Below are 21,923 nucleotides of genomic sequence, written 5' to 3' on the forward strand. Positions count from 1 at the left end.
TAAGAAAAACATTATTTTATGGAATATAATTAATTTCATTTATTGACCATAATTTGAATAATCAATGCATATCAAATATTATAATTATAATGTTGTCAAGTTGACAAACGAAAGCTATAAAACTAAACCTAAAATCAATTAGGAAAACATACAAAATAAAATAAAAGAAGAAATAATAATAAGAAAAGAAAAACATAAAAATGAGTCACTACTCTTTTTTCTTGTTGGTGCTTCTTCTTGCATATGTTTCTTCCTCCAATTCAATTTTAAATAAAGTTGTTGAAGTAGATATTATTTGCAAAGAATCCTCCGACTCATTATATTGTACGAATATTCTCAACTCAAAACCTGGAGGTGCGAAAGGTGTAAGTCTTATTGATCTCACAGATTACATAATGGATTCTCTTATTGCAAATTCAACCAACACTAATAGATTAATAACAAAATTGATTTATCAAATTGATAATATTACTGAAATAAACTATTATCTTCAATGTAAATCAAATTTTGTCAGTGCTTATGGTGTCCCTGTTAAGCTTATACATGCATCAATGGATTTGACGAACATGCAGTATCCATCCATGGTAAAAAACATAGACGATGTTATGGAATACATTCTTCAATGTATTGATAGTCTTCATCAACATAAAACCAGTGCTTTACTCGCAAGAGTTGTTGATGATTATCGACAGAGTGTACAAGTGCTTCAAATTATGGCAAAATATTTAATTCATGGATAATAATTTTGTACCTTCAGAATAAATTATAAATTCTTATTTTTGTCGAAAGCCAAGAGATTTACATTGTAAGATGGTCATTAGTATCACATATTATATAATTAATAATAACTTTTGTCTTCCATAATATTTTATTAAATGAAAATAATGAAATTGAATTTTGATCTTGCATCCTATTATCCAAAAAAATCCTCAGTTATCATAGATTCATTTTTGGATGCACTAGTGTTTTAGGATATGCATATTTGTAAAGTGTTATGTTGTGTGTGTTTTTTTTTAAATTTAGTATGGGTGTATCTGAATTGACGGATATAATAGATCAATGAAGCAACAAATACGAAAATATCAACAATGTTCATATTTAAGAAAATAATTGGAAAATTGAAAAACAATTAAAATAAAATTATAATATCAGAAAATACAACTAAAAATCAAATAAAATCAAATCAAGAGTCTACAAATTATTATTTTTTGAGTTTTTTGAAAATATGAAAATATAAAATTAACCAAGGGTGTGAGTCATACCATAAGGGGTGAAAAAAGAAATTGCCATCAGTTTTGATCATGTGTCTTTCTTATTTTTCATGTTCGGCTTTTCAGTTCAATATGTTTTCATGAACACTGAACTAAGTTTAAATCCTTCATGCACATACATTAAACACGGTCAGAGATGCATCTCCGAACACACTGTTGCCTCACTTTTTTAAAATTTAATTCGGAGATGCATTTTCATATTTATTTTAGGGTTTATTCACAGATGCATCTCTGAATAACCCTTAATTTCAAATCCATGAGAAATACTAAGATGCAACTCTGAACGTGTTTAATGTACATATATCGCGCCAGACCCCCCCCCCCCCCCCCCCCCCTCTTCTTCATCTTTATTTTCTAAAACTTTTTCAATCTCAACTTCATTAGAGCTCGTAGAAACATACTTCCAGTTTATTTTTAACCTTCTTCAAGGATAAGCACTACCTCTACTTTAAGCATTTCAATCCCAACTCAACTTATTCATCCTTAACACTTTTTTGATTAAGTTTCTCATTTAACTTATTTTTATTTTTATTTAATATATATTAGTTTAAATAACTTGTTATAAATGCCCCAGGTAGTAGTGAAAATCATAATAAATAGTTGTTAGAGACATGTACTATGATTTGATTGCATTTTGGGTTATTAGGGAAAGACTGGTATCAGTTTCTACCATTGATGAAGAAACACGTTTTTTCAGAGATGCATCTTTGAATTTGAGGTTTACTGGTTTTTAGAGATGCATATCCGAAACTTTCCTGGATGCTAACTAGTGTCTTTTTCTCGTATTGTTTCAGGAAAAATGGCTGCAAACAACGACGGAAGACTGAGACTCGGCCGTAAGATCCAACATGTGTCTATTTGACGTTAGATGGCTAGGTTTCAGAATGAGCATGCGAGAGTTAGGAGAGGAACCGTCCCTATACCTTATGAGGGGGGAAACATCGACTTCTATGAGCCTTCTATCATAAGGGTCCTCAACCTAGAGGCACATCCTCCTTAATCATATAGACCGGGAGGAAGCCCTTGTTACTTCACATGATGGCGTTCCTCCACTTCCAGATCCTTTTCAAGGAGAACCTTTTGACACCTCCTTACATATATAGTATAAAGATCATTTTGTTGGGCATGTTTGGGCCGGAGAGCTATTTTGTTAACGATTATTATTTATATGCTTTAAAAACTTGCCTTGCGACTGATATATATATATATATATATATATATATATATATATATATATATATATATATATATATATATATATATATATATATATATATATATATATATATATATATATATATATATATATTGAAGCCTATTAACCACAACATAAAAATTCTGAAGCTTTATCAGCCCAAGGATCATTGGTTCCAGAGTGTCCTCCAATAATTCGATCTTGCAGGCTTATGTTGCTCCGGATACAAGATCGTTAGCCACGATATACAAGGGTTTTTGCTGAGAGATGGCATAAGGAAATGTCATATTTCTACTTCCCCATTGGCGAGATGACAATCACATTGGATTATGTTACTTCCCTTCTACACCTTCCCAGTAGGGGAAGGTTACTTGATCATTCCAGGATCAAACTAATGAAGCCCAAGAGATGATGGTCATTTATTTGGGAGCTGACCCAATGGATGCCTTGATTTATGTGAGAGCACCAGAGGTGCACATGGAAAATTTTCTTTCTTGGAGAAGATTTATGAAGAAAACTTGGAGTTTCCCGAGAATGTCGACGACGATGGTTTACAGGTTACTTACCATAGAGAGTGTGCTTTGAGGTGTTTCTTCCTATTGGCACCTCCATTTTATGGACAAAAGTGCAACCTATGTCGATGTGGAATACCTTAAGTATTTCATCGACTTGTCAGCCAATTTACAAGTGGAGCTAGGAGCTCCTCTTTGGTATACCTGTTCTCCAAGCTGAGCGAATGTCATCTTTGGACGACAAAGAAAATGATAGGCTCTTGCACCATGCTGAGAGTAATTTCCATAGCCACTATTAATATTAAAACCATTTTTTTACACTTGTTACTAATATTTTTTTTCTTATTCATGTTCAGGGATGTATCCTATCCCATTTTCACCGCATACACGGGTTTGATCGTGTGCTAGAGTATTGAGGATTGGCCACATGCCTGCCTATATTTCCCACTAAGAGGGAATGATCATGTGCAGCCGTTCCGTGTGTATATTGATCGAGCTCAACACGATGTCATTGAATGGACACCATAAAATACTCACCAGGACACTGTTATGTTCGAGCCCATTTCATTTTACTCTGGATGGCAGCATGTGGGACGAATTTGATGTGCAGGTATCTGACAGAGTGATTCATGAGTTACTTTGGATGTGTGCATATCATTTTAAGATCCCCTTTTGTGCCTGCTCCTAACAACATCATCCACAAACACCTTGATGACATACTGGCGGACTACAAGAGCCATCTGGTACTAGAGGAATATCAGAGTATGTCATCCATAATTCAATGGTCTTATGTGGACGGTTATATGACTTGGTTCTATAATGTCTTGCACCAAGTCATGACATCGAACACTCCTGGACATCCACCTATGCCTACTAATGAGGAGATCCGGATGAATGGGCAGGCTAGGGATGGACATGTCATTGCGTTATTAATATGTCAGAATATCTTGTGGATTACGTATGAGGACATAGAGTTTGAGTTGTTTGAGAGAGATGGTAATGATGTGGTTTTCCTAGCACGATCCATTATTACCAATGCACATAATGCCTTGGGTTACCGGTAACAAAGGAGGAGTCTGGGTTTAAGATTAGGCATACACAATAGGTTATTCTTTTATTTGTATTTTGGGATGTTTTAGTATTGTTTCCATACTTTGAGAATAATGTTTGTAATATGATTGAATATTTTTTAATTAATGCATTACCTTGTTTTACGATATTCATGTTTATTAATGTTTGAATTAAATAATGAAAATGTTATTCTAATTAAAATGATTTTGAATTCATAAAAAATGAAAACTTAGAACAACGCTTATGCCAAGAAACATGCAAAGAATATTTCACATATGCATCTTCAATTCACTCCAGAAATATTCGCAGATGCATCTCCAGACTAAATTTTGGCAAAAATGGGAGTTGGTGTGTTTAAATATGTATCTCCTAAAAGACATGAGGGCATTTCTGGGTTTTCAGATATGCTACCCACGTCATAAAGGTGGGAAAATAAATTTCCTAATGATCTACCTCGGTCATCTTTTCGGTTCAATATTGAGGAACTGGGCCCTGTAGATATATTCCAGAACCCAACTTTTGTAGGAGTTGAAGATAGAAATTTAGTGAATTTTTCGAGCTAGGTGGGATTCTTGGCATATTTTGTTGATTCTTTTTTTACATCCACCTAGGCCAGTTATTTCCACTCCCTTGGTGAAGAACTTTTTTCGGCGATTTAGAGAATCTTTTTTTACACCAGCTATTAATTCTCGGAAATCTTGTGGTGATTTGGTATCTTTATCTTCCAGGAAAATGGTTTCAAAAGTTTTGATAAATCCCATTTATCTCTTAACATTTGCGGATAGAAATCTTCCTAAATTTCCAGAGAGATTAGGAGTTGATTATGTTTCTTCTCTATCAGATTCTACTTATGTAGATCCTTTGACACCTGTGCCGCCAAAATTTGAAAGCTAGTAATTTTGAAGGAGCCTCCAATATATTTTCCCATCTAAAAAACCGACGTGATTTCTATTTTAAATATATTTTCAAAATATTTCGTTTTGGTGTTTTTTTATAGATTTTTATTTTTAATTAAAACATACACATCAGTTTTTTTTGGAAACCTGTCTGATTTTTCTTTTGCATGAAATACTTCAGAGATCTAGACTCTAACCTTTCATTACCTATCAACGCTTTAACTTCATATCGACATTCTCTTTGCAAAAACCTTAAGTGGTTTTCATTGTAACTCTCATTAAAACTCTTCCAACAATTGACATTCATCAATACTCGAACATAAAAAATTATCATGTGTGCGGTACGCTCAGTCTTCTATTTAACGCATGTTCTTCTTCCAACAATAGGTTTATATCATTGAAGTAACTTTAGTTTTTCTTGATTTTTTTTTCATTTTTATCACTGAAATGACTTTAGTTTCTCTTGGTCATTTATTTTTTTTCCATTTTTATGTGAAAATATGTAAATTTTGTATTCTGTGTTGATGAGAACAATTTAAGTTTGTACATTTGTTGATGAAAACAATATAAATCTTGTATTATGTATTGCTGAGAATAATGTAAATTTGTACATTTGATTTTGAAAATAATGTAAATCTTGTATTATGTGTTGATAAGAATATGGTTAATTTCTACAATTAAAATGATCTGATTCTGGTTCTGTCAATATTTTGCTTGTGTAAAAAGTGATACAGGTCAGTCAAAATGAGATTTAAAACAAATTATATATGACAATAGATAAGATTTAACTCTCCAGTCATTAACTAAAATCGACGTACCAACATAATTTATTATCTCGGATATTGTAGTAGTGCAATATTAAATTGAAAATTGAAAAACAAAACTAAAAAATAAAGTTGAAGGAAGTTAAGATTCTCTTTAATATTTAATTTTTTTTTCTAATCTTAGGATTCATAAAATAAATTCATTTTTGAACATATAACTATTTTTAGTATTTTTGAAAATGAATTACTTACTGTGATAAATTTCATCAAATTTATGTGAATGCCACGTCTTATATGATGATTAGAACTCAATTGTACTTATGCTTTGTTTGATTCTTTGCATTGAGGGTCTCAAACTTCTAGTTGTGAACTTGATAAGGCACAGGTGGATTGTTAGATGCCCAAAAGTGCTTATTTGAGCTATCATATGTGGGCATCTTTCACTCTTTTTCCTTGCTAAAATTGTCAAAACCACATTTGTTTTACATGGAATGCATTACATTGATAAACAAGTTTGGTGCCTTTGATTTGTGTGTTATTGTGCAGGAAAGACATGAACTAATTGAAAATGAAGACACAAGAAAATTGGCAAAGGAACCAAAGAATACAAGCATTTCATCAGCCTGTTCGCTAGGCGAGGCTGTGGCGAAGCATTGGTTCGCTAGGCGAGTTCCTGGCGAAAAGCTCCAGTAAATTGTCAAATTAATTCGCCAGGCGAGCTGAAGGCGAAGGTGGTAGCGAGTTCGTTCTGTTTTGGTGAAAAACGCAGCCAGCACTCACTCGCTAGGCGAAGCTCTAGCGAATCCCCAGCGAGCATTCCAGTAGCAAAACCTCTCAACCTCGCTGGGGCGAAGGTTGAAGCGTGTCCTTCGCTAGGCGAACATGACAGTTCAGCAGGCCCTGTTTTCTCTGGGCGCAGGGGCCTTATGTGCCCATTTTAGACCCTCGCTAGGCGAGCCATTCTGCTCGCCTAGCGAACATGACAGCCCAGCAGTGGTCTATAAGTAGCAGGTGCCACTTTTGAGCACCATACCTTAGTTTTACCTCATTTTTCCACTTTTGTACTTTCTTCTAGATATTTTTGCAGCATTGTTCTTGGGAGCTTTTATGCCCTAATTTTCATTTCTCTTCATCTTAGAACCATCTTCTACAAAAAGAAGGTGGATTCCCATCCAACTTCGATTATCCGACTTGGATGTTGATCAACCTTCTTTCCTTACTTGCCGACCAAGCTACCATGAAAATGAGTAGCTAAGTCATCCATTTGTCAAGGTTAGATGTAGGTGATTACTAGCTTTGTGTGTAAATGTAAGGATCCTCATATGTAAACTCTTTAATGGTGAATATATGATGAAAACTTTGTTTCTATTTAAAACTCTTTGTGTTGGTTTATGATCGAGAGATGTTTACCGACTCTTGACCTAGGTTTTCATCCAAACTTGTTTGTTAGCTAGAGATAGTAATGAATGATTTTGTTCACCATAAGGTTGAACCAAAAAGTTGTCATTTTGATAGATTGTGTTCGAGAGAAACAATGGATCAAAATGGCAAAACTCACAATGTGTGTTCGAGAGAAACATATTGAGAGGACTTTGTGAAATTATTTATCATCTAAAGGAGTTTATAAGATTGTTGACCAAGCAAATACATGCAAAGTGATCATTGAAACCTAACTTTGACAATATTTCTCATTTAATCAAACCATAACTTTTACCGCAATTTATTACTTTTTATGCAAGATAACTTGATTAAAACCAAAACCCTATTGTTACATTTAGCTAAGATTAATACAACCATCGAACGGCGGTGATATCTTACAATCCCTGTGGATACGATAACAAAAACCCGACACGAAATATACTTTCAACAAAATGGCGCCGTTGCCGGGGATTGTAAATTGATATTGCGAGCATCGCAATGGTTGTTTAAGTTTTAGCTTGTGAATTTTTGACTTGTGCTTGTAATTTGTTTGGTTTAGTGTGCAGCTTACGTTTTATGCGAGGGCAAATCCCTGTGGACGAACTTCTTTTTGATCCTGAGATCGAGAGAACCGCAAGGAGGCTCAATAGCAAAACGAGACGTAGGAGGCAACAGGCTAGACAACGCCAAGAGCAAGGAGAAAGTTCTTCAACCACAAATCCACCACCATTCATACCAAACATGGAGCCACAACCACCACCACCTATTTCTACTCCATGTATCAATAGTCCAAGGAACACCGCTCAGTTTGCCAACCACACAGGAAGGCAAGCTGAGATGAAGACGGGAACTCTGAATTTATTATATGGGAGTCCATTCACCGGAATGGACCATGAAGACCCATTTTCTTTTCTCACAAAATTTTATGAGATAGCATTGGCTGCCGGAGTGGATCAGGCTCAGGAGCTTCCGTTGTTCAGACGTTTATTTCCCCACGCTTTGCTCGGTAAAGCAAAGGATTGGTACCTCGATCAAACACCAGCCGTAATGACAGACTGGAACGTGTTAGAAGAGAAATTCATTGAAAGATTTTTCTCCCATAACCGATTCATGGAATCAAAGACGGCCATCTCGGTGTTTTCTCAAGGAACCAGTGAATCTTTAAATGAAGCGTGGGAGAGATTCAAGTCCATGCTTAGGAAATGTAAAGGGCATGGATTTGACGAATTGACTCAAATCCATATCTTCAGAAATGGACTTCAACCAAACTGCAAGACGTTGTTGGATGCCACCTCGGGTGGCTCGTTGATGTCAAAAAGTGCCGAAGAAGCCACAAACATTATCAATCGTATGGCTCTAAATGATCTTCAGAGTCAAAGTCGTGGAAATTCTTTGAAGAAGGCGGGAGTGCTTGAGTTAGGGACGAATGATGCCATCCTTGCCCAAAACAAGCTCATCTCACAACAAGTGGAACTCTTAACGCAACAAATCAAAGAGTTAAGAGAACCGTCAAAAGCTAAACAAATAGCTTGTTGTGAACTTTGTAAAGGTGAACATGACACCGGATTTTGTCCACCTCCCGGTTTTGACGAAGTAAACTACATGGCCAATCAACGGGACTATCAACCGAGACAACAACAACCTTATCAACCGCACCCTCAACAACAACAACAACAACAACAACAATTCCAAGGGAACCAAGGGTTCCAACCTAGAAGCAACTATTATCATAACCAAGGTTATGGAGGTGGTTCTTCTAGCCGTCAAAACCCTCCCCAAAATCCGTATCAATCTCAACAACCGCCGGTCGTCAATTCTAAATTGGAAGAGACATTGACGCAATTCATGCAAATGTCAATGGCCAATCAAAAGAGTAATGACGCGGCCATAAAAAATCTCGAGACTCAGGTTGGGCAACTTGCCAAGCAACTCGCTGAACAACAAACCGGTCCTTCTTTTTCGGCTAATACGCAAACAAATCCTAAGGAGCATTGTAAGGCGATTATGACGAGAAGTGGGAGGGAGTTGGGTAGTGAGAATGAAAAAAGAGTTGAGAGTGAACAAAGAGAGAAAGAGAAAGAAATTGAGGAGGAAATAGTGGAGGAAAATGTTGATGGTGAAATAGGAGTGTGGAGTGATGAGGAAGAAGTTGAAAAGAATAGAAATAATGGTGAAGTTGAAAAAGAAAAAGGTGTGGAGATTGAGGAAAATAAAAGTGATGAGGTAATAAGGGAGGTAGTGAAGAAGCCTAGATGGAAAAGTGCTAGAATTGCAAAGGGAAAGGAGGTAGTGAGCGCTACTCCTATCCAAAACCTTCCTTACCCTCATGCTCCTTCCAAAAGGGAAAATGAACGGCATTACGCCCGGTTCATGGATATTTTTAAACAATTGCAAATCAACATTCCGTTTGCCGAAGCCTTGGAACAAATGCCCAAGTATGCCAAATTCATGAAGGACATACTAACCAAAAAGCGGAGGTATACGGAACCGGAGACCATCGTCCTTGATGCGAGCTGTAGTGCCATTATTCAAAGGACGCTTCCTAAGAAAGAGGTTGATCCGGGAAGAGTTACATTGCCGGTTAAAATTGGTGACGTTTATGTCGGGAAGGGACTTATTGACTTGGGGTCGAGCATTAATCTTATACCTTTGTCAATTATCAAGAGGCTTGGCAACATCGAGATTAAGTCCATCCGAATGACGTTGCAATTGGCGGATAAGTCGACGACCCATCCTCATGGCGTAGCCCAAGATGTTTTGGTGAAGGTCGACAAATTCTTTTTCCCGGTGGATTTTATTGTAATTGATATGGAGGAAGATGATGATGCTCCGCTCATCTTGGGCCGACCATTCATGAAGACCGCAAGAATGATGATAGATGTTGATGACGGTTTAATGAAGGTGCGAGTTCAAAATGAGGAAGTCACATTTGATCTATTCGAGGCGATGAAGCATTCCAAGGATAGAAATGATAGCTTTCGCATCGATGTGATCGAAGACGCTATTATGGAGGTTTCAAAGCATATTCATGAGATATCTCCTATGGAGTTAGCTCTTGACGACTCATTGGAGGTTTTCACTGTTGAAGAGGAGCTAGCTCTTGAGGAATGCTTAAAGGAACTTGATAGTTTGGAAGACCTACAACCGTGGGAAGTAGAGGAAGAAAACTTGAAGAAGGAGGTCATTGACGAGAAAGCGCCAATTGAATTAAAAGAGTTACCTTCAACTTTGAAATATGTGTTTCTAGATGAGACCGAGGCAAAGCCGGTCATCATAAGCAACCTTTTGACAAAAGAAGAAGAAGCCCGTCTAATCATTGTGCTAAAAACCAATCAAGAAGCTATGGGTTGGACTCTTTCCGATCTAAAAGGAATTAGTCCATCCTATTGTATGCACAAGATTTTGATGGAGGAAGATTTTAAGCCGGTGGCTCAACCACAACGCCGCTTAAATTCTACGATGAAGGAGGTTGTAAGAAAGGAAGTGGTGAAGCTATTGGATGCGGGAATGATTTACCCGATCTCGGATAGTCCGTGGGTTAGTCCCGTGCACGTGGTTCCGAAGAAGGGTGGAATGACCGTAATCCGAAATGACAAAGACGAATTGATCCCGACTAAAGTTGCCACGGGTTGGAGAATGTGTATAGATTATAGACGGTTGAATACCGTGACTCGAAAGGACCATTTTCCACTCCCATTTATGGATCAAATGCTCGAAAGACTATCGGGCCAACAATACTATTGTTTTTTGGACGGCTACTCCGGGTATAACCAAATTGCGGTTGACCCGGTTGATCATGAGAAGACGGCTTTCACGTGTCCGTTTGGAGTGTTCGCATACAGAAAAATGCCCTTTGGGCTGTGCAATGCACCGGCGACCTTCCAACGATGTGTCCAAGCCATTTTTGCCGATCTGATAGAGAAAACAATGGAAGTCTTCATGGATGACTTCTCGGTATTAGGTGGGACGTTTAGTCTATGCTTGGCAAATTTGAAGACGGTGTTGGAAAGGTGTGTGAAGACCAATTTGGTGCTGAATTGGGAAAAGTGTCACTTCATGGTGACCGAGGGGATCGTGCTAGGCCACAAAGTCTCTAGAAGGGGGCTTGAAGTGGATAGAGCTAAGGTTGAAGTAATTGAAAAATTACCCCCTCCGGTGAATGTGAAGGGCATCCGTAGCTTTTTGGGGCACGCGGGGTTCTACCGGCGCTTCATCAAGGACTTCTCAAAGGTGGCTAAGCCTTTGAGCAATTTGCTCGCCAAGGACCAGGTATTTCTCTTCACCGAAGATTGTTTGCAAGCTTTTGAGGTTTTAAAAGAAAAATTGGTTACCGCTCCAATAATAGTCGCTCCCGATTGGAATGAAAATTTTGAACTAATGTGTGACGCGAGTGACTATGCTGTTGGAGCGGTACTTGGCCAAAGAAAAGACAAAACTTTTCACGCGATACATTATGCGAGTAAGGTTCTTAACGAGGCTCAAATAAATTATGCCACAACGGAAAAAGAACTACTCGCAATAGTGTATGCGCTAGAAAAGTTTAGGTCTTACCTTATAGGGTCTAAAGTCGTTGTGTATACCGATCACGCGGCGATTAAATATCTGCTAACCAAACCGGATTCGAAGCAAAGGCTCATCCGTTGGATCCTCTTGTTACAAGAATTCGATGTGGAAATCAAAGACAAGAAGGGGTCGGAAAACTTGGTAGCGGATCATTTATCCCGATTAGTGAACGTGGAGGTTACCGCGTCTGAAAAAGAAATCCGGGAAGAATTTCCTGATGAAAAATTGTTTAAGGTTCAAGTTAGGCCGTGGTTTGCAGACTTTGCAAACCACAAGGCTAGTGGTTTTGTGCCTGCCGACCTAACTTCGAACCAAAAGAGGAAGTTCCTTTCGGATGCGAAGTATTATGTTTGGGATGACCCATACTTGTTTAAGTTGGGTAGCGATAACCTGTTAAGGAGATGCGTAACTGGTGATGAAGCCCAGAGCATCCTTTGGCATTGTCACAACTCGCCTTATGGCGGACATTATAATGGGGTTAGAACGGCCACTAAAATTCTTCAATCGGGATTTTATTGGCCAACTATTTTCAAAGACGCACATACCCATGCACAAAGTTTTGACAGTTGCCAAAGAAGTGGTGGGATAGGTAAGAGAGATGAGATGCCTCTCCAAAATATCCAAGAAGTGGAAGTGTTCGATTGTTGGGGCATAGATTTCGTAGGACCTTTCCCACCCTCTTATGGGAATGAGTACATGCTTGTTGCTGTCGATTATGTCTCTAAGTGGGTTGAGGCGATTGCCTCACCTCGGGCGGATGCCAAAACGGTGATAAATTTTTTAAAGAAAAACATATTTTCCCGTTTTGGAACCCCCCGAGTGTTGATAAGTGACGGAGGGTCACACTTTTGCAATGCACCTTTGGAAACAATTCTAAAACATTATGGTGTATCGCATAGGGTGACAACTCCGTACCACCCTCAGGCTAACGGGCAAGCGGAGGTCTCTAATCGAGAGATTAAGAGAATCCTAGAAAAAACCGTGTCTAATTCTAAAAAAAAGTGGTCCCAAAAATTGGACGAAGCATTATGGGCCTACCGTACGGCCTTTAAAGCTCCAATTGGCCTAACTCCCTTTCAATTGGTATTTGGTAAAACTTGCCATTTGCCGGTTGAATTGGAGCACAAGGCCTTGTGGGCCCTAAAGTTTTTAAATTTTGAACATGAGTTGGCCGGTAACAAAAGGAAAGTACAACTACTTGAGTTGGAGGAGATGCGCAATGCCGCATACCACTCAAGTTGGTTGTACAAGGAAAAAGCAAAGAAGTATCACGACAAGAAGATCCGTAACAAAGAATTTGTGCCCGGAAAATTGGTCCTATTGTTCAACTCCCGGTTGAAGTTGTTTCCCGGGAAGTTGAAATCAAAATGGTCCGGGCCATTTCGGGTGAAAGAAGTAAAAGAGTACGGGGCCATTGTCATTGAAGACATGGACAAGAAAGATAGTTGGACCGTGAATGGCCAACGATTGAAAGTGTATCTCGGCGGTCATGTGGATCGCGAGAGTTGTGCTCAGCCGCTCGATGCTCCTCTGTGAGCATCGCACCGTCGAGCTTAGCCGACGTTAAACAAGCGCTAGTTGGGAGGCACCCCAACATTGTAAGTATTCACTGTTTTATGTTTTATGTTGTATTGAGTACACTGTGCTAAACCCATGCTGGATGACTTGCAAGTGCTGCATTTGCCAATGAACTTGCTGTCACGCTCGCTAGCAGCTCGCTAGGCGAAGCAGCAGCGAGCGCTGCAGTACTGTTTACTATTTAAATCTCAGCAGGGCCATTTTGCCCCAAACCTTCAAAAAAATTTCTGAACGGCTCTGCTGAGGAATTTGTGCTAGGCTTCTCAAACTCTCTCATTTGCATCTTTATCACCAACACTTGCTCTTTTCGGTCGATTGCAAACTCTTCTCACTTCACATTTCCGAATCCGTGTAACTAAGGTTTGCCCTACTACATTTTTCTTTTTGTTTGAACTCTAAATTTCCAATTTGAATGGCAAAAAGGATGAGTGTGGTATGGGAAACATTGAGGTTGCATGTGGTATTTTAGAGTTTGAAATTTTTGGAGATTTAGGTTTTCAAATTGGGGATTTAGTTTTATTTTAGGTTTTGCATGCAATTAGGCAATCCCCAATAGCATAGAACGATTAATTGCTTGAGAAATCATGAGGTTCTGATGTGGGAACCATTAGAGTATGGGTATTGGGGGAAAAATATTTGAAAATGCAGAAAACCCCAAAACCCGTAAGGTTCGCTAGCACTCGCTAGGCGAACCTGGGGCGAGCGTTCGCTGCCACTTCGCTAGGCGAAGCAGCAGCGAGCAAGGCAATCTTTTGAATTATGCTTTGATGGCTAATCTGTTTGTTGGTATGTGTTGTTTCTTTGTATATTTTGCAGATGGAGTCAAGATCTGGAGCGGGTAAGAAAAGAAAGGGAGCAACTACATCTCGGACAGTTCCTATCCAGTTTGACCAAGACAAGTTTGTCGGCCCGAAGCAGGCCGCCAGATACATCGCTCTGGAGAAGCGGAAGATACTTCCAGAGAAGCGCTTTCTGATCAACCCACAGGGCACTTACAGAAATTTCACCGGGTTGATAGACGCAAAGAAGTGGGATAGGTTGATTAGTCCCTTAGAGCATTACGACATTGCGACAGTGCGGGAGTTTTATGCTAACGCACTGCCCGACGACGACGAGCCCTTTACTTGGGTTTCTAAAGTGGCCGGGCGTCCAATTCCATTTGACCGGGATGCTATCAACCGAATCCTTGGGGAACCGCTCCAGCTGGGAGCTGACCAGAGAGACCAATACCACACCGACCTAAGGCTTCACCGAGATGTTCCTGCCATTACTACCGCCCTGCTTTTACCTGGGAAGTCTGTTGAGCCGAACCCATCTGGGGTTCCAGTGAGGTATCACCGGGAGGACATGACTCCCATGGCTCAACTGATACTGCTCTTGGTTTTAACCAACATCCAGCCTAAATCACACACCTCTACTGTGCCGATCCCAGTGGCACATTTGGTCCATTCCATCCTCACCAATGTCGAGATAGATGTGGCGAGGATAATCGCAAATGAGCTGAAGTCCGTGGTCGAGAGCGGACTTAAGTCGGGGGCTCGTGTTAATTGTCCCCTGGCTTTCACGTGTTTGATCATGAGCTTATACGTTCAGGCAAGGGTGAGACTTCCGTCTCGTGGGCAGGTAAGGATCCCATCACCTATCGATGATCGGTATGTGGCTAAATATTGTAGAGCAAAGACTACCGGTGGCAGTACAGCCTCAGGAAGTACTCGGGCTTCTGATGGTCCTAGTGCTTCTACTCCCGGACTTGATCCCTACCTCCGAGCGGTGTGTGACTACAGTTTTGAGTGGATGGCGGCATCCCAGAGAGCTATGATTGATATGCACAACATTATGCAGAGGTTGGAACTGCAAGGTAATGACCCCTCCGGTGCTCGAGCAGTGTTGGCACGTGAGCAGTTTATGCTTAACGCTAACTGGCCTGTGGACAGGCCTGTCTATGGTGAGGGGGTGGGCGCTGATGCTGATGATGATGATGTTGATGATGAGGCTACCGGTTCTGAGGCCGGTAGCGAGGAGGAGTCCTGAGCCCTTAGTGGGTTAAGGTTTTGTGTGTTTTCAGTTTTTATGTTATTTCTATTTGTATTTTCGGATTTTGTATCTTGATTTTGGTGTTGTACTATTGGGGTGTTTTGTCCCCCATGAACAAATTTATATTTTCAGTTAATGTTATTTAATTATGTTTTTAATTTTGTGTGTTTAATAAACTTTTGGTTGATTGAGTGGTAAACCCTTCTAGATTGGTTGCTCCTCAAGAAGTACCCAATGAAGGTGCATCCGAGCTTGGATGGCAATGATAAGAATAAACAAGTGAATAAGGCTAAGGTACATGGTTACCGTCGGCTAGAATTTTAGAATGCATTAGGAACTTTACTCTTTTTGGTAAATTGAATATTGTCTTTTTGCAACATAATTGAATGAATGCTTCATCTAGAACTTAAAACCACAAATTGTGAGGAAACCTCCATTGTTCACTTAAATGCTGGATTCTAATAAGTTTTGTTGATTCATGTGATTCATTCTTTGTCTTTTATTATTGTGAAATTGTGGAAGCAATTAGAAATGATCAAGGCACTTGTTTTCTTTCGAGCACAACTACATCCAAAAACAACTTACCTGTGAGCAGAGAGAGTATTTGTTAACCCCTTTGAGCCTAAACAGTTGAATCTCGGCTTGAAATAAAGCGAGATCTCAAAAATCTTTTTTTTACAACCCGGAAAATCTTGATTATTGTTCTTTTGCCGTAAAAAGTTAAGAGAATTCACTTAGGGTGTGGAAGAAATAAGTTGGGGAGAACGAAAAAGAATTGGTAAGTACCACAACTCTTGAAAAAGAAAAGAAAAACCGAGCAAGCATAGAAAAATATATGTATAGAAAATATAGAAAAGAAACATCTGTTTTGTATATTTGATGTGAAAGAAAAGAACAAAAATAGAAAAAATGAAAATGAATGCTTGCTTGGAAGAAAAATAGTGAAAAATAAAAATTGAGTTGTGGAATAGGTGTTGTGAAGGTTTCAAATAAGAAATAAATGAAACAAAGTCGAGTAGTGTGAATAATACTGTGAATATCTCTTTTGCATCGGCACTTTCGTTTCAATGGCCTTAGAAATGACCCTTGTTTGTTAACCTAACCAAGCTTCAACCGAAAAGCCCTTAGTGATCTTTATGCTTCCACAGTACCATTTTTAATTGTTAGACATTGTATGAATCTATTTGATTTCTTCATTATTTGTTAGAGAGTGAGATTAGTCCCGCGGTTGCAAACGCGCAAAATCTTCATTCCTTATTCGAAGAGGAGAGATAGGATGATTCATTCAGAATAGTATTGTTGTAGATAGATAAATATTTTGCATTGCTATTTAAGTTTTAGTTCTTATGTATTATTTTATTCGAACCGTTGGGAACTTGTATTTGCTGATTTCGCTTGTGTTTGAGCCGTTTATCCAACTTCGGAGAAACCAGTTTCTTAAAGCAAATCCTCTTGTCCTTCAAGAGGCATACTTTGCTTGAGGACAAGCAAGAATCTAGTTGGGGAGAGTTGTTAGATGCCCAAAAGTGCTTATTTGAGCTATCATATGTGGGCATCTTTCACTCTTTTTCCTTGCTAAAATTGTCAAAACCACATTTGTTTTACATGGAATGCATTACAGTGATAAACAAGCTTGGTGCCTTTGATTTGTGTGTTATCGTGCAGGAAAGACATGAACTAATTGAAAATGAAGACACAAGAAAATTGGCAAAGGAACCAAAGAATACAAGCATTTCATCAGCCTGCTCGCTAGGCGAGGCTGTGGCGAAGCATTGGTTCGCTAGGCGAGTTCCTGGCGAAAAGCTCCAGTAAATTGTCAAATTAATTCGCCAGGCGAGCTGAAGGCGAAGGTGGTAGCGAGTTCGTTCTGTTTTGGTGAAAAACGCAGCCAGCACTCACTCGCTAGGCGAAGCTCTAGCGAATCCCCAGCGAGCATTCCAGTAGCAAAACCTCTCAACCTCGCTGGGGCGAAGGTTGAAGCGTGTCCTTCGCTAGGCGAAGGTATGTTCGCTAGGCGAACATGACAGTTCAGCAGGCCCTGTTTTCTCTGGGCGCAGGGGCCTTATGTGCCCATTTTAGACCCTCGCTAGGCGAGCCATTCTGCTCGCCTAGCGAACATGACAGCCCAGCAGTGGTCTATAAGTAGCAGGTGCCACTTTTGAGCACCATACCTTAGTTTTACCTCATTTTTCCACTTTTGTACTTTCTTCTAGATATTTTTGCAGCATTGTTCTTGGGAGCTTTTATGCCCTAATTTTCATTTCTCTTCATCTTAGAACCATCTTCTACAAAAAGAAGGTGGATTCCCATCCAACTTCGATTATCCGACTTGGATGTTGATCAACCTTCTTTCCTTACTTGCCGACCAAGCTACCATGAAAATGAGTAGCTAAGTCATCCATTTGTCAAGGTTAGATGTAGGTGATTACTAGCTTTGTGTGTAAATGTAAGGATCCTCATATGTAAACTCTTTAATGGTGAATATATGATGAAAACTTTGTTTCTATTTAAAACTCTTTGTGTTGGTTTATGATCGAGAGATGTTTACCGACTCTTGACCTAGGTTTTCATCCAAACTTGTTTGTTAGCTAGAGATAGTAATGAATGATTTTGTTCACCATAAGGTTGAACCAAAAAGTTGTCATTTTGATAGATTGTGTTCGAGAGAAACAGTGGATCAAAATGGCAAAACTCACAATGTGTGTTCGAGAGAAACATATTGAGAGGACTTTGTGAAATTATTTATCATCTAAAGGAGTTTATAAGATTGTTGACCAAGCAAATACATGCAAAGTGATCATTGAAACCTAACTTTGACAATATTTCTCATTTAATCAAACCATAACTTTTACCGCAATTTATTACTTTATATGCAAGATAACTTGATTAAAACCAAAACCCTATTGTTACATTTAGCTAAGATTAATACAACCATCGAACGGCGGTGATATCTTACAATCCCTGTGGATACGATAACAAAAACCCAACACGAAATATACTTTCAACATGGATGCACACACTATCTACAAAAGAAACAAAACTACACTAGACATATTTTTGGTATTTTAGTTAGTAAACAAGGAAAAATAAAGTATGATACAATCAAATGTGCTTGGTAATCTCTCTCAATGCAAATCCAATGAATAAAGGGTGAGGAGGATACTAAAGTGTGATCCCAATACTAATTCCAAGTTGATGTGATGGCATGAGGGATCTTAGGGGTAAAACTGGGGTCTTACAAATTGTTGTTCTAGTTTAGGGTTTAATTTTGAAATTAGGGTAAACTGAAAGGGATAAGGGTTTGGGGAATTAGGAATTTTGTTTGATTTTGGAAATTTGGGGGTTTGATTAGGGTTCAGGGAAGGCTGATATATGGACCAGCCAATCTTTAGTGTGGATCTGGGTAGGTGGGGGTGAAATCAGGGCAGCGGTTAGAGTTTGGTGGAAGTAGAAGATGAATGTCCATCTTCTTAGGATTAGGGTTCCTCACGAAGAGGGTTAGGGTTCATCATAAGAACCCTAGGGTTATGGTTCTTGGGTTTTTTGGTGGAAGATTGTTAGGGTTCATCTGAACCCAGCTAGGGTTCATCAACCAGGGTTAGGGTTCGAAGGGTTTTAGTTTGGGGTTCCTTTAAATACCTCCCCTAGTTTAGTCCATGTAATGCTCACGTGGATGGTCTGCAGCCAATCATTTTGCTGACTCACTTAGAACACCATACACTCGTGTGTACCATGCTCTTGGGTTGATTTTGCATATCTACCCTCCGTCCTGTATACTTTGACTAGTAAACCATATTTAGGGCTATGATTGCATGCCACAAGATCTGTCAGATTAGGATCTGTAGACTAGTAAACCATACTTTGACTAGTAAACCATATTTAGGCCTATAATTTTTATTTTATTTCTAATTAAATTAAGTATAACATTTTATAATTACCAAATTAATTAAAATCAACTCAATACAGTTAAAATTTAAAGTCCTTTGCCCTTGTGGATTGAGGCATTTTCTAAATCAAATATTTCTCCATAATAAATGCGTTGAGAACTTTCAATAATCTAAAAACAATCAAACAAACAAACATTTTTAGAAGAACTACGATGTTCTGATCATTCATCTAACATGAAAGTACGTAGGCATAGAGGCGTAAAACATTTTTTGTGTCTAACTTCATTAATCAATCTTTCTCTCCGAATAAGAATATTTTATTTGTAAATAAATACCTTAAGCAAATAATAAATGACATAAGCAAACATTCCCTTAGAAACAAACACATTAACCTTAGAATTAGAACATGATCCGATTTATGTACAATGGAGGTGAAGAATGTCTAATACATTCCACTTGCTTAATCGACTCCCGAAACATAGTTTCTCATATAACTATAGGTTTTATCATTATCTTCATGTTCCTTATTAACAAATAAAATATGGTGGTGACTCTGTGATTTTTCAGCCGCGACAATATATATGCAACCTATTCCTCGGGGTTTTTTAAAAATCAAGAAAATATAGCTATAAGGGAGCTTGCCTTGAATCTCAGTTACTGCATTTTACTTTTTTCTTCAATGGTTTAATTACTATTTCTCAATTTGAGTCTTTCCAGCTTCACTTTTTTTCTTTGTTAATGTTTTTTTCTTTATTTTTTATTAGTATTAACCTGGTTACATGGTCTAACTAAGACGTAATATATTTTGCATTAATATTTTCAATTTTTTTTTAAAAGTCCTTTTAAATTTTTAATTTTATATATTCAAATCTCTTAGTTTTTCTAAAAAAACCGGCGTGATTTCTATTTTAAATGTATTTTCAAAATATGGCGTTCTGGTGCTTTTTTATATACTTTTATTTTTAATTAAGACATGCACGTCAGTTTTTTTTTGGAAACTCACCTGACTTCTCTTTTGCATGAAATACTTCATAGAACTAGACTCTAATTTTTCATTATTTATCAACACTCTAACTTCATATCGTCATTCTCTTTGCCAAAACCCAAAGCGATTTTCATCGTAACTCTCATCAAAACTCTTCCAACAATTGACATTCATCAACACTCGAACATCAAAAGTCATCACGTGTGCGGTACATTCAATCTTCTATTTCACGCATGTTCTTCTTCCAACAATAGATTTATATCACTGAAACGACTTTAGTTTCTCTTGATAATTTATTTTTCCATTTTGATCACTAAAATGATTTATATCACTGAAATGACTTTAGTATCACTGAAATGACTTTAGTTTCCCTTCATCATTTATTTTTTCTATTTTATGTGCAAATATATAAATTTTGTATTCTGTGTTGATGAGAACAATGTAAGTTTGTACATTTGTTGATGAAGACAATATAAATCTTGTATTATGTGTTGACGAGAACAATGTAAATTTGTACATTTGATTTTGAAAACAATGTAAATCTTGTATTATGTGTTCATGAGAACATTGTAAACTTCTACTGTTAAAATGATTTGATTCTGATTCTTAGAATATTTTGTTTGTGTAAAATATGATACAGGTCAGTCAAAATGAGATTTAAAACAAATTATATATGATAATAGATGAGATTTAACTCTTCAATCATTAACTAAAACCGACGTACCGACATAATTTATTAGCTCGGGTATTGTAGTAGTGCAATATTAAATTGAAAATTGAAAAATAGCAGTAAAAAAAAAATCTAGAATCTCTAAGTCTTAGGATTCTAGACTATTTGTTACTTTTAGATAACTCTAGACTCTTCAGATTAAGTCTTCGTAGAAAGTTTATTGGATGATTTGACTTAGTCAGAATGATGTCTTATTTAAAGGTGTTTTAAAAATGTTGCTTTGTCATTGTATCGCATTAAACTACTAGTTTGGGACTGGTTAGTCACAAAATCTAGAAGGAATTTTCATTATAAACTAGCATACCGAATTTTAAATCCTTGCCTTGCTTTGTTAAGATCTTGTTTTTTTATTGGGTTGAGTATCTTTTGTATTCTTTCTATTGGTCCTTTGCTTATCAAACTAATTTGAACTCACCTACCCTAATTAATTTGAACTTTTTTCTCACACTTACTAATAGTTATGAAGAAATTAATTAAATTTTGAGACATATGAAATAGAAATGTGTTATTTAGAAATGTGTTATTGATACTACTTCATTACAATTAAAATTAATAATGAAAAGGAAAAAAAATCAAACAAATCTCATCATTTTGTGTACATTTTCTTTCTAATCTTAGGATTTTCATTTCTAAGTTAAAAAACAAAACTAAAAAATAAAGTTGAAGGAAGTTAAGATTCTCTTTAATATTTACATTTTCTTTATAATCTTAGGATTCATACAATAAATTCATTTTTGAGCATATAACTATTTTTAGTATTTTTGAAAATGAATTACCTACTGTGATAAATTTCATCAAATTTATGTGAATGCCACATATAATTTATTTACCACATTACTATATTCATTAATATCATGTGTCATGTTATATTCATTTATTTTTCTATTAACTTAAAAATGAGATATATTATTATAATAGTGATAATCATATATATGTGTCTCTCTCTATATATTAATATGTGTATTTCTTTATAATTCCAAAGTTATTCTGTCTTGAATTTAAACAAAGTATTACTATC

The 21,923-nt window shown here is 37.4% G+C and overlaps 1 protein-coding gene across 1 annotated transcript; it reads left to right on the forward strand.

The window, feature by feature from the left end:
* The first annotated feature begins 200 nt into the window (after positions 1-200).
* Positions 201-740, forward strand: LOC127097333 (uncharacterized). Its single transcript, XM_051035829.1, has one exon. The coding sequence runs from the start codon at positions 201-203 to the stop codon at positions 738-740; it is 540 nt and encodes a 179-aa protein (XP_050891786.1).
* Positions 741-21,923: the final 21,183 nt, after the last annotated feature.

This window comes from Lathyrus oleraceus, chromosome 1 (assembly GCF_024323335.1).
Source record: "Lathyrus oleraceus cultivar Zhongwan6 chromosome 1, CAAS_Psat_ZW6_1.0, whole genome shotgun sequence".
Classification (NCBI taxonomy): domain Eukaryota; kingdom Viridiplantae; phylum Streptophyta; class Magnoliopsida; order Fabales; family Fabaceae; genus Lathyrus; species Lathyrus oleraceus.

What these genes read in the sequence shown, in the direction of transcription:
- LOC127097333 (XM_051035829.1), top strand. Translation starts at nt 201, where the DNA reads ATGAGTCACTACTCTTTTTTCTTGTTGGTGCTTCTTCTTGCATATGTT.